The 27,967-nt window shown below is 41.9% G+C and overlaps 1 protein-coding gene across 1 annotated transcript in view; it reads right to left on the bottom strand.

The window, feature by feature from the left end:
• Positions 1–27,967, bottom strand: part of ptgfrnb (prostaglandin F2 receptor inhibitor b) — a 79,448-nt gene that overhangs the window by 43,134 nt on the left and 8,347 nt on the right. The window contains exons 3-5 of the mRNA XM_005460662.4: positions 27,458–27,716; positions 18,276–18,683; positions 12,615–13,025 (exon numbers count right to left, since the gene is read on the bottom strand). Coding sequence (XP_005460719.1) covers positions 12,615–13,025; positions 18,276–18,683; positions 27,458–27,716 — 1,078 coding nt within the window. The remainder of the gene's footprint in view (positions 1–12,614; positions 13,026–18,275; positions 18,684–27,457; positions 27,717–27,967) is intronic.

Here is a 27,967-nt window from a genome sequence, read left to right as displayed (position 1 = left end):
GGCAGAGCGAGGAAAAATAGGTCATTGTCAATAACACAACAAACAGCTTTCATCACACAGCATGTGTTCACGTCGAGAAGGTACTCTTTGGATTTCAGTGAGAGCAACGGTGACAGATTCACTAGCCACTAAGTGCTGGTTTTTAAAACTTTACATATCAATTGTTATTTTTCAGCTCACATGAAACTAACAACTGATTTTAATATGAATAAACAGATTCATTTTTATTAGTAGATCTATCAGCCATAACATTAATGACAGACAGTAAATTCACTGAGACCAGGAGCTGTGGGACAGCACTATCCTTCAGTGGGACAAATGGCCACCATATTAAAAAAACCTCCCCAGGAACAGATCAAGGAACATGACGGTAAAGCCCAGACACAGATAACTGCTTGGGCCCTTTGCTCATAACGAGGCTCTTACTCAGTGGCTGGCTCTAAGCTGTAGATAGCTTTAGTTTTAGCCAGGTAAGAGTAATTGAAAGGTCTGATTAGGTCTGTTATGGATGTTTTCATGATCCCCCCTTTGCAGTTTGCTTTGACTAACTTTGCATCTTCACTCACAGTGAGGAGAATCCAGCAGAATGCTGGAAACCGTCCGATTCCGGTATCTGGCCAGTCGATCGGTCATCTCTAGAACTGACCGAACAGTTTCCCAGATCTCCCGATAAAGGATCAGGCATTTCTCCCGCCTGCCCTGAATCAAATCTTCACATCCCGCTGCTTTCAGAAAGCAACAAACATCATTAAGGACTCACTCCCTGCTCACCACCTTTTTGAACTTCTGCCCTTGGGCAGATGATACAGGACATTAAGAACGCACATGACTAGACTTCTGAACAGTTACTTACTTTATTTACATTTTTTATCTACTTTCTTATTAATTTCTTCTATTTTTATCTATACTATGAGGAGATCCTGTTTTTGAGCAGCAGTGCAATAAATTTTCCTGTATAATTTATTGTACGATACAAATAAAGGAGCATTAGATGTTGATTTCCGACAGGAGAATGCGGAGACCAAAAACATGAGCACAAAAAAAGACGTAAGAGACACAATATGTTGTTAACTTTGTTCTCACATCTTAAACTGTAATATGGCTTTAACCTCCTAGGACCTGGCGTCCCCATATGTGGACATCACATTTTGGGATGTCTAGACCAAAATACTAAATTTTGCTCTACAAGGGCCTCATATCCACTTATGAGGACGTTATACTGCCACTGTTCTATCAAAACTTTAAACAAATATCCTCGTATGTTGATCTCATTTTTCTGAGAAACAAAAATCAGGTAAAAAAAAAGAAAAAAAGAAAAGAAAATCTAGAAATTCTTTGTTTTTACATTCATCAGGTCCCAATCAGCCCAAATATCAAAGAGAAATTAAAAATGCATGCCAAGGAAGAGTTCGGGTCTTAGCAGGTTAAGTCCCTCTCTTAAGGTGGCTCCTGTGTCTAAGTTTAGACTTAAAGTTATATGTGTGATGTGGAGGAATCAGGTGGGAGCCAGCACAGAGTTTCACCTCCAGTTAATGCAAAAGCACACGCGTATAGTGTTACAGACTGTTACAGACAAAGTTTTCAGTTTGTGAAAATGTATCCGAGAATCCATTAAAGTGAAGCTTTGCTCAAACAAGGAAGTGCAGCCATCAGCAGCGGAGCTCAGAAGTGCTGCATGTTGTTCTTTCGATGAGCTGGGCTTTAACTGGAATGCGTCTGGTCACCGTTTCCTGCCTCGGCTCATTTACAGGTGGGCCGTGAGCCACGATAACACCGCGGTGACTAGCGGAGGTTAGAGGGGGAAGTTTGGCGGTGACTGTGCGATTAACCTGGGCAGCGGAGTTAAACTTTCAACCAGAGCAGATTCAGCAGTTTCACCGAACGGGAGTATTTGTATGATGTCAAAACAACCAGAGGCGTGTGAGTCGCCGTGGTTTCGCTGGAGTGTGCAGGCGTGGGCACACATTTTGTGTGTTTGTGTGTGAGACGGGAAAAGCAGATATGAAGGAAAAAAAAAAAAAAAAAAAAAAAAAGCCACTTGAGCCATTCCCTCCTTCTGTCAACACACCGCACTTCTCCCAGGACGGAGGGAAAATGCAGGCTGACACTGAACAGATGTGCTTTTGATATCACGTTTACAGCTCAGACAACTACTAATGTCGGATAAGACACTCGCATTTGGACACTGAATCTCTAAGAGGGCTTACATTAATTTGGACAAATACACCTCAAACTGATGGCGAGGTGAAAATCATGCCAGGGCACAATAAAACTGCAGGGGTTCAGAGAATGAACGTTCGAGCTCTCCAGCTAGAAAGACAGATACTTAACTCTATAGATGCTAAACATCACAAAACCACAGAGTGGAGCTTCTTGCAGCCCGTGGCCATGCACAACCTCCTTAATTTAGCTGCTTTTCATTTTACTGAAGGATAAATTTTCACCGAGTGTAGGAAACTGCCGGAAAGCAGCAGGAAGCATCTTAAACACTTTCCTTAGGGGAGAAAAAGTCATACAGTTAATCCTGTACGAAACAAAGTTTACCAAGCTTAACTCTCTTATTCACGCAACCCTTACCCACAAAGTAGAGACTAATTACAGTTTTCAGATCATTAAAATGAATCTGGAACATTACTCGTTTAAAATTACTTACTTTTTCTCCAATTTAAACATATGCTGGAAACAACTGGGGATTTAGTGTCTTGCTTATAAGCTTCAACATGTGGGCAGGAATTAAAACCACCATCCCCAAGAATGATAGCCAACCATACTTCCCTAAGCTACGGACACCCACAACACAAACACTCGGCAGCATCAACACAGTTTGAGGAAACACAACGTCCTCTTTATTTGCATTTCTTTTTCCCCAATGAATCACATACAACTTTTAATTCCTGTTAGTGCAATTTTACAATAAAGTTAAACATTAAAGGAAAATTTGAAAAAAACATCCATGGAAATTGATAGAACATCAACCAAGAGCTAATTATTTAATCAGGTTTCTGGCATGATGTCAAGTGTCCAGCGTGTGGAATGTCATGCATCTCTGGTTGCGATGAAAAAAAGTGTGTGACTGGCTGGTGAGTTCGTTCCTGGAGTTTGTCGGCAGTCGCTAGGTAAAACTGACCAGAAAGAAGGTGGTGAACCAACAAAACTCATTGTGGTTTCTTTGGTTGCTAGGAGAGGAGTTGCTAGTTTACACTATTTGCTATACTGGTAGCAGTAGTACAAGTTGGTCCAAGTGCAAACGCAAACACCTCTGAAAATATTTTGCCTTTTATCTTTAATCTGTTGCACTTTCAATAGCAACCGGCGTGTAACAAGTGAGAGTTTGTAGACAAGTCCAGGCGTGTATTCCTTGCAAACTGTGGGCGATTGTGGCAGTCTGAAAGCAACAAAAGCAGTTGTAGGATTTCTGCCAGCTGATCGCAGGTACACATTTTTCTTAAGCGATCGATAGGTGCCAGGGGTTCACCGACTAGTCTCGAGGCTTTTGTGACTGGGACACACCTAGTTGGGAGTGGCTGGAGCTTAGGTGGTAGAAGGCTGGTGGTTCCTTTCATCGCTGCTCCAGTCACCAGTTTAAATACCTTGCATACCTAAATATCCGTGGGCAAGATACTGAACCGCAAGTATGAGTGTGTGTGAATGTCAGATAGAAAGCACTTAGGAAAAAATGCCTGTGTGAGTGGGGCGTGTTATAAATGTTGTAAAGCGCTTTGCATGCTCAAGTAGAGCAGAAAACCATTAGATAAGAACCAGTCCATCCATCAACTTCAGCTATTGACCTTCCAGCTATTGCAATTAACCTGGCAAACACTCGTCAGTGAATGCTTATTTTTCCCCTCACCATTGGTGGATGTCAGATGCTCCATGCACATGTGGTCTGGCCCCTTTTCACTTGACTCTGCCACCATGATTGTCACACAACCAAAATGGCGGACAAGTTAACGGTCACATGTCTGCAAAACCTCAACATACGCAAATTAATGTACAGAATCAGTAGGTAAGGGACAAGATTTTAGAGCTTCTTTGAGAGCTAGTGAGGAGTCAGTTTGGTTGTTGTATTTAGCAAAAGGCTAAACAACTCTTTCCAGATCTTACAAAAAACAGTTCATGACAACTATGGAAGGTAGCTACTAGGGCTGGGCCATATCATACCGCTCACGGTAATACCGGTATAATGTTGGGCAACGATAAGAAAATGAAATACTGCAATAGAATATGGGTAAAACGCGTATGAGCAGTGCCTTTGTTTTCATACGCACATGGCGGAAAAAGCAAGGCGGTGACGGAGAATGAGAAGGGCGAAAGCGGATCGTTGAATGAAACGGATGAACCAGAATTGGTTTGTAAAAATGCTGCAACTTCAGTGGTGTGGAACTGGTTTGGCTTTCATCCATCAGATACACAACAAAGCACTATTTTTGGTAGAGCATGCTAGCGGGCCGTCGTTATTACCGTGTTGTTTGGAAATACGGCACACTTAAAATCAATCCTTTGATTTTTCTGAAAATCGACAGTGTCCCTTATAATCCCGTGTGCCTTATGTATGAATTCTGGTTGTGTTTACTGACCTCGAAACGATTTTATGTGGAACACGGCGCTCGAAAATCTGTAAAATGTTTTAGTACGACTTTGCTAAGCTACGAACCCGCACCGCTTGATGGATTGTCGGAGCATTACGGCTATCGTAGGCAGGAGCCTCGCGGAGTGATACGTACTGTGCTTCAACATAATGTTACCCTATTGTGTGTGTATAACCTCTTTTTAAGTTTTGTGGATATTATACATGGTTATGCTGAGGATATGTCGGCCACTTTCCACTGGAAATGCCTTTTGATTAAACTGTCAGCAAGGAATTTGCATTTGCACTGTTACATTTTTATATAACTTTAATGCACATAAAAAACAGCTGCTTGTTTAAGTGAAAAAACATTGATGGGGTTTTTTTGCACTAATAAAGCTGTGGAGTTGTAAAGTATTTTGTCTCGTGTCAATTATATTGTCAGTTATATCGTTATCGCAAATGTTCAAATGTATATCGTGATAAATATTTTTGGTCATATCGCCCTGCTCTACTAGCTACTTTCAATAAAACTTGGTTATCAGACAGACAATTTATCACTGGCACATCTAAAACACATCATAGACACATCCATCTTTTATTGCAAGTAGATCCTATAGCACAGGCCTGATCTCTTGCAAATCTTATAAGAATGAAGCTGCCTTACACGGTAATTACAACAAATGAGGCTCCAGTATTTTACAAGCTAACAATGATGTATTAATGCAGCTTCACAGGAATCCTGTGTGCAAAGTGTTGCCTGTTTCTACATTCAGCACACACAGAGGAAGTTACTCGACTGTGTTTCCAGCAGTTTCTCTTTTAATCTGCGTTTTGTTGCTGGAAGAAGATCTGCCCCTTTAGCTGCTAAATGCTCCGGTATGTTTATCAGCTGGTTGATAACAGCTTGTTTGGTGCCAGTACAGTTGGATGATCAGAGCTTTTTCCACTGAAAATGGCACCACCTGACATTCACATCTCAGCCGGAAGGCTGAGCCTCTCCATCCTGTCTGCAGAGAGGTCTCACTGTCTCCTCTCAGTCATACATCCAATTGAGTGGGTCTGTGACCTCCCCCAAGTGGTTCAACTACCTCCACTGACTCCTCTCAGTGTGGAGTGGCAGCTGAAACACACAGAGGTTCACACATAATACTGAATTCCTCATTGTGCCGTGGCACGAGGCCAGGCAGGCAGCAGAGAAACGAGATTTCAGCTGCTCATTTTCTGTCCTGTGCTCAGAGACTGACTGTAAAAGAAGAAAAAAAAAAGATCAAGTGGTTAACGAACAGCTCGCATCTCTGTTCTCCAACACCAGAGATGTGTGAATGCTAATCTTTATTTTGAGATCACAACCCAATAACGCCAGATCATCCCTCATTAAATCTCAATGAACAAAGCTTTTTTTTTTTTTTTCATGAGATAAGTGTGTGCAGGAAAACCACAGCAGCTCGACTGTTTGGCTTATTGCAATAAAATGCTGGGAAAAGCATAGACATCTGCCATTTACCCTCTATGTGAGAAATCCACTGGCTCAAGCTCAAGATGGAGATAAAAATCAAAACAAGTGACAAGAATCAAAGTTCTGAGCTGCTCCTTTAGTTCAGCTTGAGATCAGATGCCTTTGACTCATATGCATATACTGGCTTTTCCATGTATCCATGCACGCAGCCAGTACATGTTGCTCTACCGGATTCTTGCTACAAATTGACAGCAAACAGCCACACACGACTACAGCCACCTGTCTTTCCTCCTCCCAACAGTGTCATATGACACTGTAGAAAGGGTGAACATGTTCCTTTAGCTATCGGATCTGTGAGGCGCGCTGTAAGGGTTACATGAAGACTACTAAAACCATTTTTGCTGCAGAAATTTACTGATAATGATTTTTAGTCTACTCTTTCATCTTTATATTTATTCTTCCACTAAAAGAGGTGATATGAAGCAAAGAGGTCAAGCAGACATGTTACTGCACAGGACTTGTTAAAAATGACTGACCAAACTGTCTCAGTTTCGTGCCTGGCTTCCTGGTTGAAATTTGAAGTATACGTGCCACAGCTGTGTGCACAAACCCTTTTAGTTTACCTTCAAATGAAGTGGTTTAGATAATCTGGAAACAGCAGCTTAGAGACCAAAATGATTCACAGATTCAAAGCGAATGTGCAGAGATCCATATCTGCGTGGTATGCAGACATGACTGCTGCGCATATTCATAAAATACACAAAATTTAATAGTTTGCATGAACTACAAGATGTCTTTTTTCCAGTAAAGTGGTCCTACTGACAGTAACTCCAGCTGACACCACAACGCGTGCACACATAGGGGAAGTGTAGCCAAGGGTGAGACAAATTACACCCTCTTTAACTCCGTGTGTATCTGTGTGTGAGTCTGTGCGTGTTCCTGCCGTGGGGAAACTCCTAAACAAGTTCTCCAACTCTTTTTTTTTTTTGCGCTTCGTGGTAGGGTGAGCCTGTAGCAAAGCATCGTGGGAAGAAGGGGCAATCCTCAAGGCCGCACATCAATTGAATAGGAGCTGACTGGTTGACAACACACGGAGAGACACACCAACGTGCACGCGCGCACAGAAAAACTTGAGAGGAACGGGTTTGGAGTATATGAGCTTCTGTATAGTCAATTAGAAATGTTAGTGTGTGTGTTTCAGCAGACGCAGTATGAAGGAATGTATACCCTCAGGCCAGCATGTAAGAGTTCCACCAGTGAGAACCGCCTCAGACCCTCAGTATGTGGGACACACAAACACACTGAAGACAGTGTTTGAAGCGTGCGTGTGTATGTGGCACTTATTTCTCCGGAGAGCGCCTTCAACAAACCTACTTTCATTCTCATACACTTGTAAACCACTCAGCAGACACACACACGCAGAGGAAGCATGCAGATAAATCTGAGTGCTATCACACACACGTAAACACAAACACATGCAAACGGTTACGTTGGAAAGCGAGACGACGTCCTTGATGGTGCCGTTCGATACTGTGCCCTCATGCGGGCTGACTTTGATATGCGTGTGCCCGCAAAGCTTCGCTGATATTTGCAAATGTAACACGGATCCTCCGGGCTTGAGGAATCTTTTGAGTTTGGAAAAGAGATGGCTGTTCGTTTAACTAAAGGCTGCCTTTGACATACTTTACAGGATGTCCTGCAGCTAGCAGAGGCACACTGTACCGTCCACTGAGACTGACCGGCTGTCGTTTAGATATATTGTAGTTTAATAGCTGGACTACACCATAAGACTGTGCACTAGCTTACAGCAAATATTTTTTCCCCCTTAAATGCTCAAGTATTCCCAGAATTTAACTGTAACCCCAGGAACTGGTGCATTACAGCCTATGGCTTCCCTTTGCTTTCAAAGCATTTTGTTAGTATAACATGTGTTTTATACTAAATACATATAAAGAAATCCTACTAAACTGCTCCACGTGCATGTACATTAGACCTGCCTTAGTCTAAACAAAGCCATTAGCTGTTTTTAACATGCTGGACGTCGCCAGCTCTGATCACTTGCTCGCACCGTCGACTCAGGCCAACCTTTGACGATAACTTGTCTTTAAAACAAAGATGTGCCCAGTGCTGAACACGTGTAGCTGGAACAAATCTGCCTGTTTGCTTTTGTTTTTGTAACAGTACAATTTGTCTAAAGATTTTGAAGAAAGAGGGCACTGCAATCAAGGGGGGGGGGGGGGTGTTCAGTGGTTCCAAAGCATACAACAGGCACCCTGCGCCTTTATAATTCATGTGCGCAGCTAGAGTAAACAGGAACAACACACATTCAAAGTCACATTCTGAAGCCGGCCTGGTTGATATACTGTTAGATTTTAAGCTAACAGTAATGACACCCTGTAGCTTTTATTATCCAACTTCTGCACATTGTTAGCAAAGCTAAATGAACCTGCTTTTCCAACTGTTTAAAGCACACCAGGATATGGATTCCACATTCTCTCTCTGATCCACACGTTGGATACGGGAAAGGAAAGCCCAGCTAAATTCTCCAAAGGCTGGCCATAAAACTGGGTGCAAACCAAGAAGTGATAAAGCAAAGGCGGCTGTTAAGGCTGAGTCACCCATGAAGCAATAGCTGACTACTGAGCATTTCTTGTCACTCTCTTTGCATTTATTCATTAGTAATTATTAATCTCTGGCTCTCTTTCACAGTGTGTCTTTTGTCACGTCTCCCTCCCGTCATCCCCAACCAGTCACAGCAGATGGCTGCCCCTCCCTGAGTCTGGTCCTGCTGGACCTTTCTTCCTGTTAAAAGGGAGTTTTCCCTTCCCACTGTCACCAAGTGCTTGCTCATAGGGAGTCGTCCGACTGTTGGGGGTTTTCCCTCCATTACTATAGGGTCTTTGCCTTACAGTATAAAGCACCTTGAGGTGACCGTTGTTCTGATTTGGAGCTATAATAAATAAAGCAGAACTGGACCGAAATGAATTTGAATTCTAATATTTTTAGAAATCGGGCAAGTAGACTGAAGAATCCAGCAACAGCATGAACCTCTTGTGCCAAATCCATCGCAATGTTCAGGGATTTATGGGTTATTAACTTGTTAGTTGAACGTCCAGTAAATGCTGAAATGTTTCCGATTTCCTTTTGATGTAAGCGTTTTCTGGCAACCACGTCCCCCAAACTCCGTAGAGGGATTATGGGACTACGAGGTGCTTTTGATCCTTGCTGACAATATTACAGCCAAGAAGCACCAAAGCAAACTGGACTCCATGAATATCATTAAGGGTCTTTTATGCTCTCCGAAAACGAAATGGGGACAAAAAGACTAATTGCCTCTTTCCTGAAATAAACCAACACTTGGGCTTTTCAAACTTTTAGCCAGTCGATCTGCCAAAGCACTTCCTGGGAATTCCCCAAACCATTAAATATAGTACAGTAGATGAAATAAGAGTGCTTATGTAACAAATTTTTATTTATTCATTATAGTCTGTTTCTTTCATTAAGATCTGGGATTTGGGGAATTTGTCAGAAATTCAGCTGTTCTTATGATCAGTTATAACAGGACTTTTACATCAGTATTGAATACCAGAGATGCCACAATCGAGCAGGATGGCTTGGCTAACAAACCAAAGATTTAGCTCACCATTGTTGTAGACGTTATACACTAAACTTTCTTTTGGCTGATCCCTTAGTTCCCAAGAGGCAAAGATTTTACACCTTCCTGGCGCGCCCATTGCTTCTTAACCCAAACCTTGAACCCTTCTTGAGGTTGGTTGGTGTCTCTTACTGGAGTCAAACTGGGGATTTCTTGCATGCAATGTAAAGATGTTAACCACTACACAACAGAGCCCTCTTAGATGGTATTTAGGAAAAATTTAACACCAAATATTATGGATGGGAAGTTAATTTCACTTAATTTCATTCTAAATTCTGTTTTTGTCTTTCATCCATTATCAGAACAAAGTAATTCTGTTTCCTGCGTGACACTGTTGTTGTGTCTTGCTTTTATAAAATTCTGAGTGGTTGACCTTGCTGAAAAGAGTATTTGGGTCAACAAGGTCAATTTAGAAGAAGTACAACATACATAAACCCTCATTCGCTTTTTCCATTGATTATGTACATTTTTCCAGGTTGGTTCTGCCTGGACCACCCAAGTCTGCACCAAACAGACTTTTTGTGGTAAAACCTGCATCTGCCCTTGAAAGACGGCCTTTGCGGCTTTAAAAAAAAAAAAAAAAAAAAAAAAAAGAAAAAGTCAAAAGTCACCTTCAATCCCTAGTTGATAAAGTCAAAAAAAGAAAAAACAATCTCAAACATGGTGTGGAGTGTGTTGGCCAGGTCCAGTGTGGACCTGTGTGCACCAAATGTGGTGCTGTGCATCATGGCCAAACATCTACACTTTGGTCTCGTCCATCCAAAGGACATTGTTTCAGCATTCTTGTGGTTTGTTCAGATGCAGCTTTATAAACTGGTAGCAATGCTGTCATGTTCTTTTGAGAGAAAAGAAGCTGTGGAACTGTTTCTGTGAGCACTGCACGACCTTTGGGGTGAATTTGATAGGACGTCCACTGCCGGAAGCATCAACCAGTAGAAGGATGAACTTTGGATTGTTTGGAAATTGCCTTATAACCCTTTATTATGATGCTTCTCTAAGATCACTGATGACTTCTTTCCTTCTTGGCACTGTGTTAAAACAAACCTGAATTCTCCAGACCTGCAAACTGTAGTAATGGTGTGCGTACTACATTACATCCTTCTGCACTTTGGCTTCTGCATTTTGCTTCTACATTTTGATTTGCTTCTGCTTCTGTATTTTGGCTTAATTTTTGTTAAATAAATAAATAAATAATAGTATCATATGTCATGTTTGTAGTTCCGCTGAAGATTTATTTACCTCATTTTAAGAGTTTCTAAGCATAAGATTATTATTATTTTTTTTTTTTTTTTTACTGATATGTATATATACTTACCATGACTGTATGAATGAGCATCCTAATATTTTTCAGCTATGGATGAAACAAAGAAACCAATTCCATGACTAACTGCATGACACAGATAACCTTCCCAGCATGCCAGCTATATTTAAATACAACATGAAGTGAAATTCAAACACAGTGAGAGCAGGATGGAAATAGAGAAGGGAAAGATGGATAGACAGAGAGACCACCCACCACGCCAGTAATTGATTGCTGTGTCAACTGGGTTTGACATCACTGCTCTTTAGAAGCAGGATCAGAGCATCGTGCACATGTACCCAGACACACTAACAGCATACCCGGAGGTACACGGAGCAGGACAGGCATGACTAATCAATTGTCTTCACAGCAGGAGTCGACAGGCTGACGAGGGGATTAAAGAGATTCCCCCCCTTGAGACTCAAGATTCATCTGTAGCACCACTGTTACACATCCACACCTCATGAAATCATACATGAGAAACGTGCACATGGCTTCTTACTGTTACTTTCCCCAACTACTCCTTTAAGAAAAATTAGCCAACCACAGCCCAGGAGATGCCATTACACACACATTTCCTGTTTGTCGAGAGTAGGAAAATTTAAAGTTTGCTGATAAGGTGAAAGTTGAGAAAGAGTCAGTCAATATTGGTTTTATGCAAAAATCAATAAGCCAACAGACAGAGCACGACATCTGCTGTGTCACAATTTAAACCGTCTACCAAAACAAAACAAGCATCATAGCTCAGAACACGTCCAGAAGCAATTCAAATCCATCATAGGAACTGAAGCTGTAATTAAAAAACAGCCAACAAGATCACTCAACGAGAAGAGGATTTAGACAGTGAAACGCTTAAAATAACCAATAAATTACTGATTGTTTTAGCAGCACATCAGGGTGGCATTTCCCAGCTTCACTCACAGCAGAGCAGAACGGGGTGTCTCCCCTTTTTCTTCTCTAAACCAATGTGCTTTTGTGCTGGAAAGAAATCCTGATCCCAGGCGCACACAGTGCTACAAGCAGAAAGAAGTCCCAGTCTTCCCAGTAAAGTTCATTTTACAGTCCTCTGAGAGCCTGTTATTACAAATAAATTAAATTATTTGAGGAACTTAAAGAAGACCTATGTTCATTTCCATCTCCATATTTTTACCTTTCATCTCTAACACAGTATGTTTGCATGAGTTACACTAAAAAAATAATTTGTCTTTATTTGTCCTTCGCTCTCCAGCTTTTTGCAAACATTCTTCTGATTGGCCAAAGGAGTTTGCAAAGAAAAGCGTCTGGACTTCTTTGAGTTGCTTCTGATTGGCTGACCTTGGCAAACAGAAGGTAGGTGGGGCTTCTCCACTCAAGGGCAGACCCATGTGCTAGAGATGATACACATTGTCTGACATCACACAGAGCCGAGAATAGAAAAAACTTGGTACCTGGGAGCTTTATATGGACAACCACCAGTTTTGCAGTGTAACAATAATGGAAACCACAATAGGACCACTTTAAAAAGATTATTTAATCTTTCCTTCTCATTACTGATTTGGTCCTTTAAGCTCAACTCATTCATTTGAAACCTTATATGAAGATGAGACATATAGTGTGGCAACAAACAAGAAAAAACACTGTGGAAAACACTCACTGATCTCAGAGACCTTCACAGTCACAGGGTTGGATGTCTTCTCTGCTGTCATGTACCACCTCCGTCCTTCTTGATTGATGAACGTTCGGATGCGGCAGGTGTAGTTCCCTCCGTTTTCATTGCTCACCCCCCTCACCGCCAACCTGTAGTCGCCGGCTTCTGTTCGCTCCAGGCTCGCCTCCCCCTTTTTTCCTTGCGCTCCGCTGGAGGATGTGTTTGAGATCACCACCCCACTGCGATCCATGGTGATGATTTCACGGCCGTCGGCCAGCCAGGACACTTCCAGGGAGAGGGCGGGCAGGTTGTCGGCGGTGACGCCGCACATCAGGGTCAGCGAGTTGCCAGGAGAGAGGACGAGAGAGGTGGAGGAGGGAGAGGAGAAGGGTGAGGCCTTCACGTTGAGGGAACGACCTTGAGAGGACAGACACGGCATCAGTCAATCAATCTTAAGAAAACGCTGCATGAGGACAATGAAATGCTTCAAGTCTCTGTCCTCGCACTGATCCAACCAACCAAAACAAACACATCTCATGACTCTTTTTATGAATTGAGATTTCATTTACTGAAGAATAATGAGCATTTTCATGTTAACAGGTAGTCAGAGACAACAGGGAAAGGCACAGATTTTGTTAAATGAGGTGTTTTCTACATCTACATCCACACATCTACTTAGGTAGCCTTGTTTTTTCATAGATCAATGATGCGATTGATCGACTAGTTTTCATCCAACAGCTGGATGACTAATTTGTGAAGATCTGCTTTCATGTGTCACTACACTGAGTTCGTCGATGCTGCAGGGCAGAACAACGACCGTCTGCAACTGCACGTCAAGGTGGTAATGTGAGCCAGGGCAACTCGCTGGAGAGGCAGCTAATTAATGCACAGTTATTTCTTTACAGAGTACGCATAGTATTATTGATTATTCCTTTAAGTAAGCAAAGTGCCCATGTCTGCACGCCCACCTGTTCCCGAAACCACCGCAAATACAATTAACCTGTGGGAAACACTTCCTTTATGTACACAAACCAGCTGGGCGGTGACAGCACACGTAAGCACAAAGTCCCATTCAAAGCCAAAAACACTACACCTGTGACTCATTTAGTATGACAGTTATATGAATAAGCAAATTGGCCAACTGGCTGATTCTAATCTTAACGAAAGTGGGAAGTGCCATTATAGTTTGGAATGAAACAGGATGTAACAGCACAGTCTGTACATCCTCGTCATATCAGTCATGAGATAACAGAAAAACATTTAGAGCAGTGCATGGGTGTATGTGATTGCTCCTACAGCATTGTTAAGCAGAGGTGCTGAAGAAACCTTTCTGCAGGTCTGTCTACTAATAAAAAAAAGAAAGGGGGGGGGGTAGCCAATTACAAATGGCTGTCAGCCTACTTCTTCTTTTTTTTTTTTTTAAATGTATCTTTAAACCCAAAGATTGGATCGGGCTTGTAAATATCATCTCCAGTGACAACATAAACAGCAGTATGGGGGAGAAAAAAACAGTCTGTATGGTGTCTGGAAACGGACAAAAGAGACAAAGCTCACTCTGTTTGACTTTTCTCATCCTCTTTACTCAAGTCAGTAAGTCAATATAAAGAGACTGGGACACAATGGACCTGAGACCGAGACCTGTTTGTGTGTCTGTGTGTGTCTGTGCGCTGCTCATCACTGGTTTCATTACAAACCCCTGTGTGTTGTGCAGCACTTAAGAGGATATGGCAACCTGGATAGATATAAGATATGGTGACCAGAGCAACCACACCGATGAGCGTGAGAGACAGAGAAAGTGTGTGTGTCTGTGCACATAGGGGCCTCTATGGTCAGCCAATGAGGGTCGTGAACCCCCTGGGAGAGAGCGAGGCAGGCAGAGAGAATGAAAAGACGAGCGGTTCACAGAGGAGGAGATTCCTTTAAAATGAAGACAGCCACACAACAGAGGGAGAACTCTCCCATGTCCCCTCCCTCCCCGCCCCTCTCATCCTTGACTTTCTTCCAATTTCACTCCGGGCATTGTCGCAAGCTACTTGCTCACAGGGAATCGTGGGGCTCCTCTCTACACTTTGCTGAGCATTGTGTCCTGATACGACCGCTGCTGCGAACTGCCGTTAAAAACCAAAGTTAAACATCCAACAGCAGCTCACAGATCTGCACATTAAGTATGCATACTAAATATCTTTTATCCCAAATCAGGAAGCAGATTCGAGGATTATGTACTGATCCCTCCCCTGCTGGGGATGTGCAGGGAACCTGTGCGCACAGACTCACGTGGAAGCGGCGCACTGCACTGCTGCTGATGACCCTCGGCTTTTTTTCAAAGGATCTTTTGAAGCCTGAATAACCACCGGCCAGCTTCCTTTTCAATTATCCCAAAAAAGATATTTAAATTTTGTCCGAGGGAAGGACAAACGCACGAAGCTGAGGCCGGGCAACAAATCACTAACCGCTGTGGCTGAAAAAAGTAGACGACAAAAAAAAAAGAAAAAAAAAAAAAAGAGTTGAGTAATTAATAAGTAAGCAGATTTCTCTGTAAGTGTTAAGAGTCGTGCATTTCACCTCAGAAACACCGTCAGAGGTGCGAGGACTGTTAAAGAAAGATAAAACTCTATGCAGCAAAAAAAAAAAAAAAAAAAAATTGTGTTACCCATAATTAGTTGATAAACCTGATCAGACTTTACACAGCTCAGTGTATAAAGCCCCATAATGTGTTTATATCACAGGCGTCAAACATAAGGCCCGGGGGCCATAATCGGTCTCCGGAGCAAAGACTTCCGGCCACTGGATCACTTTGGATAAATTTCAGACTAGAGCTGGGCGATATATCAAGTTTCTTAAAAATATCGATATATTTTTATATGAGATATAAGATGTGACAATATCCTTTATATCGATATAGTCTATGTTACGTTATAATTATAGTTGCGGAGCCGCAAGTTTGCCTCTCTTTCGTCCACTTTTGTCTTTACGCAGCGTTACTCGACCTTGCCCCTCCTCCCCCATCGCTTCACCTGCAGGCAGCGACAAGATGGACACGGCAAATCTCTGTTAATGAGTTACTGCGCATCGTCCCGTGCGTGGGGCTGGACGGTGTCAACGTTTTAACGAGCTAGCCACGCTAACGCCATGCACGGCCTGAAATCCTTTCATCTTCTCAAAAGTTGACTGCGCGCCTTTTGTATGAATTCTGGTTGTGCTTGATGACCGCGAACCGATTTTATGTGATACACAGCGCTCAGCAATCTGTCAAAAAATGTTTTAGTTCGACTCTGGTAAGCTACGGAGCTGCACCGCTTGATGGATTGTCGGATGTCCACTCATTCATTCTTATTACATCAGTAATAAACAGTTAAATAACAGCGATGAGCTGTCAGAGCTGTATCTTTAACTTCACACATTTATTTCTCATAATTTATAGACAAAGAGTTGTAGCGACAGATTTCGTTAACTTATTTCCTTGTTATGCAAAAAACCCCAAACAAACCCTGAGACATACTTATCAAACTGCACTTATTTTTCTTATATTCTAACATCTCATAGATTAAATTTGTAGTTAAACTTCTTTACACTGATATAAAGGGATTTTCACTGGGTCAGTCCACTCAAAGTCAAAGTAAGCTGTATGTGGCCCACGATGTTTGGCATCCCTGCTTTACTTATTGATTATATCTTTACATCTGAACAGTAGTAGTCCCCACCACTTGTATGAAAATCGCTCAAGTTCCATGTAAAGGTGTTCAGATTTTAATGTTCACTTTTTCAGAAGACTGCATGAAGAAATCTAATAAACTGTTCACTTTCGTGGCCCTTTTTTAATTAACTGCTACTCTCCGACAACTCCTCTCAACAAATAAGTCAAAGGTATGATTCTATGGTTTTTCGGTAATGTGAATTAAAGCAGACCACGCAGGTCAGAGTCACAAGTCTGTGTCAACAGCAATAAGCTCGAGCATTAGCGTGGTATGCCTGGGTCGCTTGCAGTCAAGCTGCCTGTGTGGAGTGCTGGAGACAAAGAAATGCACGTCTTTGCCATGTTGTCCAGAAACATCTTATTTTGAAGTCTTTAAACTTGTGGAATTACATGTTACTGTATCTCATTAGTTAAGCCTCTTCTTGTTTTCACTGCTGCCACAGAAGATCATCTGCCTCCATCTCTAACTATCCCTGGTGTCCCATCTAAACCATTCAACCTGCCTCCACCAGCTTCACCACCTGTCCTTTATTTCAGTTCATCTCACCCGCATCTTTTAAACCTTCCTCTTGTATCTGATGTTGATAAGCATCATATCCGTATGAATAAACCTCGCTGTTAAAATTAGCGTCCACTTGATCTATCACTCCTCAACATTACGCACTCCCAGTCGAGCCAACGTTGTCACAGCCTGGCTCCAAAGTCAGAGAGATGCAGACTGAAGCCAGGAATGATTAAATGTGACAAAATTATGAAAGTAAGAAAAACAAAAAAGAGAAAACCACGAAGTGTGAACGTTGGTATTATTAGCAGTGAGGGTGTACGGATGGATGCGTGAACAGTGTAGTGGGAAATACTGAGAGGCACACAGCAATGACGAAGCTGAAGAAACGCTCTCAAAGGTCTGAGGAAGGGTGGGGTTTACATCTTAGAAGCACAATCCGGCTTTTCTGTGACTTTTGGCCAGGTTAGGAGACAGCTGGAGAAAATCCACCAGAGCAAGGCTGCAGGCCCTGAATGTGTCAGCCCCGAGCTCAGCTGTTAGCGATCCTGAGTCACATTTACAACCTCAGCCTGAAACAGGGGAACACATCGGTTTTATGGAAACCGTCCCGTCTGGTTCCTGTACCATCACAGCTTAACGGTTATTAACCAGTTGCCTTCACATCACATGTGATGAAGGTGACGCAGAGACAAGTCTTGACCTGCTGCAGTTTGCATACAGACTGAATCTGACACACTATATGCTGCAGACAGCTGCTCGGTGAGGATCGCCTCCTTTGATTCCTCGAGAGCGTTTAGAGAGAGAAGCTACAGGAAATGTCAGTAAACACACATCCACCATCTCCACAGTCCCATGCATTACTCTGTGCAGCACTGGAGCTCCACAGGGAACTGTGCTGTCTCCCTTCGTGTTCACCTCACACTTTCATGCCACCTACAAACACAATGCTGCGCACCATCTGATCAGCCAATCAGACTAAATGAAGTAATAAGAAAGGCCGTCTCTGTCTGTGAAAGGAGGTCAGCGAACAATCGTGTAAAATCCTGACCGCCCTCTGCAACACTTACTGCACAGGCAGCAGAGCATCTTCTCTAACAGAGTGATTCAGCTCCACTGGCAGAAGGACAGATACAGGACATCTTTCATAACACATTTCAAAGTCTGTTTATTTATACAGCGTCAAAGCACAACAACAGCCGCCTCAAGGCGGTTTATAATGTAAGGAAAAGACCAATAATACAGAGAAAACCCCAACTATGAGCAAGCACTTGACGACAGTGGGAAGGAAAAACTCCCTTTTAACAGGAAGTGACCTCCTTCAGAACTAGGCTCAGCTAGGGGCAGCATGCATCCACTACAGTGAAATACAATACATCTGTCTGGCAAAAGCATGTTTTAGGGGGGTTTTTTTATAGTTAATTTAACCAAAAGAAAGCATTAGCTGTGCGACTAACAGTGCAACTCTTACCTGTAGGAGTAACTGCCACGGTTCCCATCTCTTTGGTACTCTCCACGATTTTTATCCAATTTCCTCCACTTTCGTGCGTCCACTCCGTCCCGTTGCATTCATAATTCCCTTCATCGGACGTCGTCATTCTGGAAATCACCAGTTCAAACACTCCATTCCTGCCAGGGACCAACCGGATGCCTCCGTCCGCATAACGCCGGGCAAACTTGGACCCCGTGACCACATCTCCATCAGGACCAAACGTCAAAATCTCCTCTGACGTCGTCCCCTTCTTCACCGACCAGGTGACAGACAGGTAGGTGGGGTGGATGAGCTCCCGGGTGACGTTGCAGGAAAGAGTTAGGTCACCTCCCTCTGAGATGACTGGGGGCGGGGTCTTGGGGGAGACCTTGAGGGTGTTAGGAATGACTGACGGTAAAAAAAAAACAAACAGAAAATGTTTTGAGTGAATTAATCACACAGCAAGAAACTGGGAGACGCTGAAAATGACTCCACACACACACACACACACACACACACACACACACACACACACACACACACACACACACACACACACACACACACACACACACACACACACACACCACACACACACACACACACACACACACACACACACACACACACACACACACACACACACACACACACACACACACACACACACACACATATTGGATATTTATTTAGAATTAACTTTCTGTTAAATATTTTTCACCCACATCTTTTTTGTATTTCACACCTTCTGCTCTGGCTGCCAGGATACGTTTAAGAACCCCAACAGATTTTTTTTTTCCTTTTTCCCCCCCAATCATCAAACCATAGCTGAGTGTTTCAAGATTACATTTAAGGAAAGACAAGCCCCATTTCCATCAATGCGCTCCCCGGTTTACCTGCAAGTGACAAAAACCTGCTTGAACACAACAGGCCAATAAAACTTGGACTACAACCAGACAACAAACATAAACCAGAAATCTTTGTGCACCAGTCAGCTTTCCCTTTGCCTACAGATTCAGCAGATACACGATTCCTCATACGGAGCCTGGCAGCTGATCGGCAGCATATCTGCATTTTACTCCACTTGTCTTCGTCTTCGCTATCACTTGAGGCGTATTTGTGTGTTGCTGTGAGCGAAAAGGTCTTGTTTACTTCGAGGATCTGTTTAAACCAATTCCCAGGTTTAAAAAAGCAGCGTATTTGAGCTGGAAATTGTAGGTAAAACGATGACATAATAGCTCAAGGTAAGCAAAGGCTTTTCCCTGATATTAGGCGGTTTGCACATGTGCATACGATAAGAAATGAACAACTCGACATTTAGCAGCTATTTATTGGGTGGAGTTACAGAAATCTTAACTAATGATCACACCTCCTACTTCAGTGTCACACCTGTGTTTACCACGCCTCAAAGTGGCCCGTCTGTCAGGTCGTCCGGCTTAAACTAAAAGGCAAAAGCAGGGCTAGTGTAAACTCCTAGTGATTCATGTAATCCAACATAATATTTCGCATACACTCGCGCCAAGGTCATTGGTTGAAGGAGCGCTCCAACAAACAGACGCAGATAAAGCTGCAAAAAACCCCCAACACGCCCAGAGGAGTGCTTCTGAAGGTCACCGTCTTAACCAAATAAACTCTCAACATTCTCACGCAACCAGTGTCACCTCCACTCTTTCATCTCGGGCTCGTTTACGTATTAAAAATGAAACTAAACGTGTCATCCAGAAGGTTTTTACAGAGCAGCTTTCACCGCTCATTCCTTTCTTGTTATGACACACGAAGGAGGATGATGAGTCACTGCTGGAGAGAAAAAAATAAAATAAAGTGAAAGGCCTATAACTCCTGGATTTCCTGATGGGAGCATGGCTTTGCTTTTAAATGCATGCACGGCGAGAGCTATGAAAATAAGTTTTTACCTCTGCTCCTCGCAACGGGAAGAGTGCGGGGAAAGACAGATGCTGAGATGCAGCGAAGACACGGGGGGTTAATAACAAAGCTGAGAGGCAATATCAGGGTGGGGTTGGCGTGTCTGCTAAGCAAAAATTACAGGCTCTGTTTTATCATCGCAATCAAGTCATTTGAATCTTTTGTATATTAAAGGGGGAAAAAAAAAGAAGAAAGAAAGAAATCCGTGTTCTGTGTGTGTTTGTGTGCAACTCTGTCGCACACATTATCATTCCTAACACTTTAAAGCAACAGTAGCTCCAAACTCTGAGATTTATCACTGAAATGTTTTAGATAAATGATAAACCGTGTATTTTGGAAGCCAGCTCTAGTCGCGCTACAAATGAATCCAAGAAGCGGCAGATGGCCGGGAATGAGAAGTACGTGGCTATGCATTATGGGAATTAGAGAAATGCCACGTTTACATCCTGTGGGAAAGACTGCTTTGTAAGCATTTAGGAATAAAAAGTTCACTCCAACTTCAGACGCAAACTTAAAAACAATGTGTCAACACGTCCGGGTGTAGACAACTTTATAGTGTACAAACGATGCACAGCGCTGCTTCAACCGTCTATTGTCCCGCGAGTGAAAACGTCCCGGCTCTTTATTAAAATTCGATCACTTTCCAATGAATAAATCATTAACAATAATTACTACTGTGCACTTACAAGTGTTGTAGCAGGCTTGACTGTCTTCGTGAATACTGTTCTGTGCGATTAACGAGCGATTAATTATATTCCTATAGGACCAGAAGGATGCTGAGAACGTTGTAATAGTCAAATGTAAATTTCGTTCTATGTAGAGAGCAACAGATATGTGATTTTTCACAGTTAATTTCTGTATTATCAGAAGCAGTGCTTTTAATTGCCAACTTGACCCCATTCAATCACAGACTGATATCAGACTGACTGTCTTATAGTAACATTTATAGCAGCTTTTAGTGACAGTGATTGTATGCTCAAAATTTCATTTTGCATCAAAAAGATAACTGACGTAAGATATCCGTTTTATCCAATAAAATTAAGTTATTGACAAAGTCTGAGGACTTAATCTGCAGTTAAAAAAAAATTAATTTTAGTGACATTATGTTACTGCAATACTCAGAATATCACAAAACTTAAGAAAACCAATAAATTTATATTGTGATAATATCGTATGATGAGGTTTCCCACCTCTAATAAACATGTTCACTGGAAAGTGTGAGCAAACACATTAAATATGGACAGAATCTGTTGAGAGGTAACAATAATTTATGATGTTATCTGTGTTTAGAAGAATTTTTGTACCCTTTTTTTGCCTGGTTTCAATTCCTGTCATGTATGAGTCTCTACAAATTTTAAACTCAGGGCATACGTCTGCACAAGTATTGATGGAAGAGAGCAGGATATGAAGCCAATATTTAAGTGAAGGACATACCAACACCTGCATGTATAACATAAATAAATCAAAATAGATCTCTAGCAGAGGTTTGGGATTCTAGTCTCAATCATAATAATCACATTTCAGCTTGTATGTGCATGAAATAAACTCAGATGATTGTTTCTAAAGGTTAATTACATATTTCTTGACAGTGTCTAGAAAAGTTGTCCTCTCTCACACGTAGCACACAACGGGAGATTTTCCGCCTTCGTTGCATTCTCACTACTGCGAATATATTCCATACATACAGCAGATATGCATGGGTGTCGCTCATGTTTTGTCGATTCGGCATCAACAGAACTCCTCCTCTCATGCTTTGGTCCTTTGTGTGACCTTGGGAGATTTGCATCATGATGTCTCTGTTCGTTACACAACATTCTATCCATAGGAATAACTGTGCTTATTGCAGGATTTCAAGCACTTGTTTGAATCCTTGAGGCATTCTTAAACCGTGGACATAAACAGGACTGCAACAGACACCAGTCACACCTGGCAGCGGAGGTCAGAGTAGCCTGCAGGCCTGCTAATGCTGCTGTGCTGCAGTGCTGTCTGTGGCAGATGACAAAGGCAGTGCAAATAATCTGCGTTTTGCTCTATCAATTAAAATTAGCCTGAAAGGAGTTCTCAAACCCTCAGCGACCTGTACTTCACTTGTTTCTTACATAACCAATCAGCCTCAGTGGGCTGAAAGAGGCAGCGCACGTTTGTGTGTGTGTGTAAGAAATGTGGCACAAATATGACTCAAATGGTATAAATCTAGCTCATCATCTGCGTTAAAGACCGTCTCGGTCAGAAATATGTTGTCCTTTACGTGCTGCAAAACGAAGCGCTCACTGATACATATGCTCTACATATACACGACAATCTCTCGCTCACAAACAGCGCTGCCTAGTTAATTCAGGTCTAAATTTAACAAGGTGTCTGGGGAGCCGTGCTGGGAAGCAGAGAGCAGCTGAACATGATGGTGCATTATGGAGCTAACTAACCTGCTGTCAGACAACGCTCTTTGTGAGTTCATTTCTTAAAACTTGCTCAGGTAAAATCTTCCTCAAATTACCACTTATAAAAAACAAAAGAAATCCTTTCTGGAGGAAAGATTTGTCCTGAGAAGGACGGGTTGGGTACGGGTAAACACCAGATTAAACCAATGCGGAGAGTACAGCTTTAATTGCCAACTAGAAAAAGAGAAACCCAATTAAATTCAAAGGAAAATGCTGAATACATGTTTCTTTGTCAGGAAGTAGTTCAAATTAAATCTTCACACTGTGAATGTAGTAGATGATCTGAGTAATGGAAAGCGTGTCTCTTTCAACGGTGTGTCTACAAAAGATCTAGGGGGCCATTAGCTCTTCAAAGGATACAGTCGGTTTGAAATAGCCGGCTTTTAGATAAAATAACATCGGCTAAAATCTGGAACTTTTAAGCTGCAATTACGCAAGCTTAACTGCATTTCCTTTAATGACCACTTGTTCAAAAAAGTCTGTGCCACTCTTGGTAAAAAGTTTAACTTTAGAGCAAACATAAACACGGTTCATATCTGATTTTCAGCTCTAAAGTTTATTTTTCTCTTCATAACAACTGTGCACAGGATGATTTCTGAGGATGATGACTCATTTAAAATGCTTGGATGCTGACAATTATGCAGAGTCAGGCATGGAGAGGCTGCTGTTTGTGACAGGTGGGTGCTGTCATACATGGGTGTAGCTGCCAGCTGTCCTCTAGGCTTCACCTCTGCTAAACTTATGTCTCTGAACTTGACCTCGTCTCATAAACTCTCCTGTGATATTTATTTTGCATCCTTGGATTATTCAAATGAATGATTAATATATTAATATAAATCTATACAGATTTGTCCACACTGGATATGACAGTAAGAGTTAGTAAAGCTCTGTTAAAGTCTCCCTCTACAGCCTGTTGTTTCTTAGTTTCACCAGTGAAACTGAATTAAAAACAAAACATAGCTGACATTCTGTCGCCTAGGCAACCACCAAGATCCCAGTGCCTACAGACATTCAGTTAAACATGCTGCTCATTGGATAGTTTTAATAAATACCTTTAACTAAATATCAACGTTTTCGACATGTCCTAGTTTACATTATTATACAGTTATTATGAGTGAGAATGTCTAATATTTTTCCACTAAATAGTCGTCTTCTCCTTTGGTTAGGTTTGTTTGTAACAACCACTTATAACAAGTTGTGTTTTGCTTTTGTTTTATGTTTTACTGCAATTCTGGTTGAGTAGCTTTTATAGTTTTAATTCAACATAAAAGGCTTTTTTACAATTAATTTGTGGGCGTTTTAGTTTGGAATTATCCAATCACAGCATCAAAGGCACAAAGCCTGTGATGTCATCACATTCTGTCATTGGAAATCCATAAATAGGGGAGAAATTCAGCCAACTGTAGCGACTCTTCGATGGCAGAACTAGAAAACAATCTGTTTGTTAAAACCAAGATAAGGAAGACGCAAAGAAACACAGACGCAGATGCTGAAGCATATAAAATGGCAGAAGCACAGATGGAAGTGGTTGTGGGACCAAAAATAACAATTTTGCAAAGATCGAAAATTGACCTCAAAAAACCCCAAACACCAAATCCTGAAACACGTCCTGTGGCACAAGTTCAAACAGAAGTGGACGTGAAAGCCAAGAAAAAAAGGGGGCAAAAACAGAAAAGAGTGGCTGAAGAACCCAGACGACCGATTACTCGGGCGCATGCTCGGGCTCTTCTGGAAGCCCAGAACAACGCGGCTGATGGAAGCAACCCGAGAAATGAAGAAATGTCAGAAAACCCTGAATCCATCCCTATGTCAGAACCAAAGGAGGACGTGAATATGGAGACAGAGGCAAACGTGAAAAACACCAGTGGACAAAACCCTGGACCAAAGGGAGGGACGTGGCAACATCAGCCCAATCCCAGATTTATACCCCATCATGGCAGAGTCCAGTATGATTCATGTTGCGAGATCGCTGCTCTCAGGCATCAACTACAAGCCTCCCAAAACCACCAGAACGAGCTCTACTGGAAACTGGTAGCTGCTAATAAGAGGGCTTCTTATTACCAGTCTAAGGTGAGCAAACTTCATGCACAGATGATTGCCGACAAAAAACAGCATGAAGAAACAATTAAAGAGCTCATAGAGCAACTGGAGGAGGCTAATGATAATAATAAGCCTGATAAGAGCAAAACAGAGGTTCAAACAAAGGACAACCAAGCAGTTGTCATGCTGGATGACATGATCCGTGTCCTGCATGAAGACGTCAGCGACCCTACCACAGAGCAGTGTGTGGATTCTTCTAACCAAACCACAGAGGCTTCACACACTGACTCTGTAGGTCTGAAGGAGGCTGAATTTGAAGGCCAGTGCAGGACTCAACAAGAGCAAATAGGAACACTCCAACAACAGCTGCTAGAAGCTCAAAACCAACTCAAGGAACAGGAAGATGAACATAGGCAGGACCAGGAGACACTGAACATGGAAATCAGTGAGCTTAAATCCCAGCTCTGCTCCAACAAGGAGCTTCATGACATGAAAGTAGAGACTCTTTATCAAGAGCTGAAAGAAGTCAAAGCGTCCTACATTAAAATCACACAGGAGCAAAATGACCAAAAGTCCAACACTGCAAATGGAAAATCTGAGCTTCTGGTGGAAAAAGACACCAAAGAACAGGACAAGGAAGAAGAGGACTCCCTGCCACAGACTGCAGTTACTCTACGTGACTCTTTCCAACAAACAGAAGACAGACAGAAAATGATAACTACCAATCCAGCTGAACTTCAAACTGAAGCTAAGACTGTGCCAGAGAAAAAACCAAAGAAGAAGAAGAAGAGGAACTGGCTGCGTCGGCTTTTCAGCTGTACCAGTCCACAGACAGACTGATTTAGACAATTGTGGAAAAGATAAATAAATGCAAAAAAAAAAAAAAAAAATTGGAAAACATAGACGTGTCATTATTTCATATAGATTTTAAATAACATACCATTTGATGTCAACATGTTTTTGTTGCATTTGCAGTGCTCGTGCTGTTATATTCTTATGATTCTCTTCATTTTATCAGTATATCCTTCAGCCTTGCTTCACATATTTACTGCTGCTTGATCAGCTTTAGTCATGCTAGCATCAGCACAGGTAGAAACAGATACACATCAGAGAATCGGCCGTGCATCAGCCTATCTAAATACAAATGGAAACTAAAAATGAAAACATAGATAACTTAGCTGAACTTCATAGATCTGAAAGTTGACCAATGCATACATAGTGCTAAAAATCAGGTATCGTGAATACACATTATTTTATATTATGCTGAAGTCAATTGTTATCCTTTTTAAAAACTGTATCATATAATAAAGTCTGTTTTGAAGTTTACTATGGTAAAAAAAAATCTTTTAAGGCTTTGCAGATATACTGTAACTTCATAGGTATGAACCAGCAAAGCATTTTCATCATAAATATAAAACTTCATTAGGTAGATCTGTTCAAATACTCATTAATGCAAATATCTGATCAGCCAATCACATGGCAGCAACTCAATGCAGGTGTAAGGAGTCAGACGTGGATCAAGTAGACATAGTGTGTAAACTTTGCTACGGTGTCGTAGCTGCACCACAGAGCAACACTACAAATTTATTCAATCATTTGAAGACCGCTCACAAAGTGACATACGATCAAACAGTGAAGGAACATAGAGAAAAACTCTTGACAACACCTGCTTCATCCTCACAGACCTCCATTCACGCTACCCTGTACAACGCGACTAAATATCCCACCAGCTCCCAGAGACACAAGGAGATAACAAACGCGGTAACGTTTTTCCTCGCCAAAGACCACTGCTCAATTAACACAGTGAACAACCAGTATTATGCAGTATTTTGAAGTTCACTAAACATAGATGTTTACATTTTTCATTTATTTTTTTATATTGCAAACATTTGCACTGTTATCAGTATTTGCACACTATTTTATATTATTTTTTGACATCTTTAAAGCCATTATTCAATACATTGTTATTGTTAAATAAATATCGTCAAATAATCGAGATCTCAATTTCAGTGAAAATAATCGTGATTATCATTTTTGCCATAATCGAGCAGCCCTAATATGAATCCATCTTAATCAGTCTTTAATTATGAAGCAATCACCTAACTCCCTCTGACAAACAGACCCGTGGCCAAATTTATAAACCATTTTTAACTTTTTCCAAGGTGAATATTGTCTGGCAGCAGGTGCGCTTCCCCTTCCAGATCTCATTAAGGACAATTACAGCAGCTATTACAAACATTATAAGCGAAATAAACCATGTAACTACACATTTCTCCTACACCGTGGCATTGATATTCTTCATCCAAATCCGTGCCTCCCTGGTCCTCATTTGACACAAGCCAAGTACTCCCACCTGACATCTGCTCCCCACGAATGTGACGCTGTGTCGAGGTATGCATGTCTATGCGAAAACTAAATTATAAGCCAGTGATTGTCTGAAACCAGCAGGGGTGTTCATGTGCAAGAGGACACATCCATGGTCAGCAGAGCATTAGTAAGTTGTGGGGATAGCTGTTAAATGGACCAGCATAACCAAATAGCCTCAAACACAAAGTAAAAACACAGCTACTCTGCATCAGAAGCTTTGTATCATATAATAAATTACCACAGCTAATTTTCCATAAAAATGCTGCTATTTAATTTGACTGGATGGAAAGCCTGTAAAATAGGATTTACACCTATTTAATAATGAAAGGACAAACTTGGCAAACACACACACACACACACACACACACACACGGACACACGAAGGCACGCGAGTACGCACACACACTTTCATACCAGTGAGTTGGACCTGAGCCATATAATTTCCACTGATGACGTAGTCGGTGCTCGGTGTTTGACACTCGTAGAAGCCAGCATCCGTCAACTTCACCTCAGCAATCTTCAGCTCCACCTCGTTGTCTTGGAGACGCACCACTGAAATGTCGCCAGACGCCACGCGCTTGCTGTAAGACTGGTCGGAGTAGCGAGAGTCGAAAGAGGAGATTATCTTTGTCTTCGGCCCTTTCGCGTCCTTTAACATATTCCATTCAAAATCCTGCAGAGGAGGGATAAAAACAATCCGAGTGTTAAGTGAACGCAGACACATAAATATAGGCGGAGTAAATTAGAAACACTGGGCCAGAGCAGTGGGGTCACCAACCAAAATAATATTCAGCTTAATGGGAGTACAGTCATTAGTGGCCTGTGAGCCAATAATGTAAGAGACTTTGAATTCCACTACAAAGTGCCTTAAAAGTATCCTTCCATTCACTTTTTACTGTATATTCAAGAACCTCAGAGGAAGAA

This window comes from Oreochromis niloticus, linkage group LG23 (genome assembly GCF_001858045.2).
Source record: "Oreochromis niloticus isolate F11D_XX linkage group LG23, O_niloticus_UMD_NMBU, whole genome shotgun sequence".
In the NCBI taxonomy this organism is placed as follows: Eukaryota; Metazoa; Chordata; class Actinopteri; order Cichliformes; family Cichlidae; genus Oreochromis; species Oreochromis niloticus.
Note: the sequence above shows the minus strand (reverse complement) of the source record. Positions and strands in the feature narration are given on the sequence as shown.